Source organism: Rhinopithecus bieti, unplaced genomic scaffold, assembly GCF_001698545.2.
Source record: "Rhinopithecus bieti isolate Rb0 unplaced genomic scaffold, ASM169854v2 repeat_20131, whole genome shotgun sequence".
NCBI lineage: Eukaryota > Metazoa > Chordata > Mammalia > Primates > Cercopithecidae > Rhinopithecus > Rhinopithecus bieti.
Window position 1 is genome coordinate 1 of NW_016836308.1, and position 332 is coordinate 332.

A 332-nucleotide genomic window follows, 5' to 3' on the forward strand; every position below is an offset into this window, starting at 1 on the left:
ATGCCAGGGTACATGGTGGTGCCACCAGACAGCACTGTGTTGGCGTACAGGTCTTTACGGATGTCCACGTCACACTTCATGATGGAGTTGAAGGTAGTTTCATGGATGCCACAGGACTCCATGCCCAGGAAGGAAGGCTGGAAGAGAGCCTCAGGGCAGCAGAACCGCTCGTTGCCAATGGTGATGACCTGGCCATCGGGCAGCTCGTAGCTCTTCTCCAGGGAGGAGCTGGAAGCCACCGTGGCCATCTCCTGCTCGAAGTCCAGGGCGACATAGCACAGCTTCTCCTTGATGTCACGCATGATTTCCCACTCGGCCGTGGTGAAGCTGTA

The 332-nt window shown here is 56.9% G+C and overlaps 1 protein-coding gene across 1 annotated transcript; it reads right to left on the bottom strand.

The window, feature by feature from the left end:
- Positions 1–4: 4 nt before the first annotated feature.
- LOC108524730 (actin, muscle-like) lies at positions 5–326 on the bottom strand (the record flags this gene model as incomplete). Its single annotated transcript, XM_017865811.1, has 1 exon — positions 5–326. A coding segment is annotated over exon 1 (298 nt), but the record flags the coding sequence as incomplete, so codon positions are not given.
- Positions 327–332: the final 6 nt, after the last annotated feature.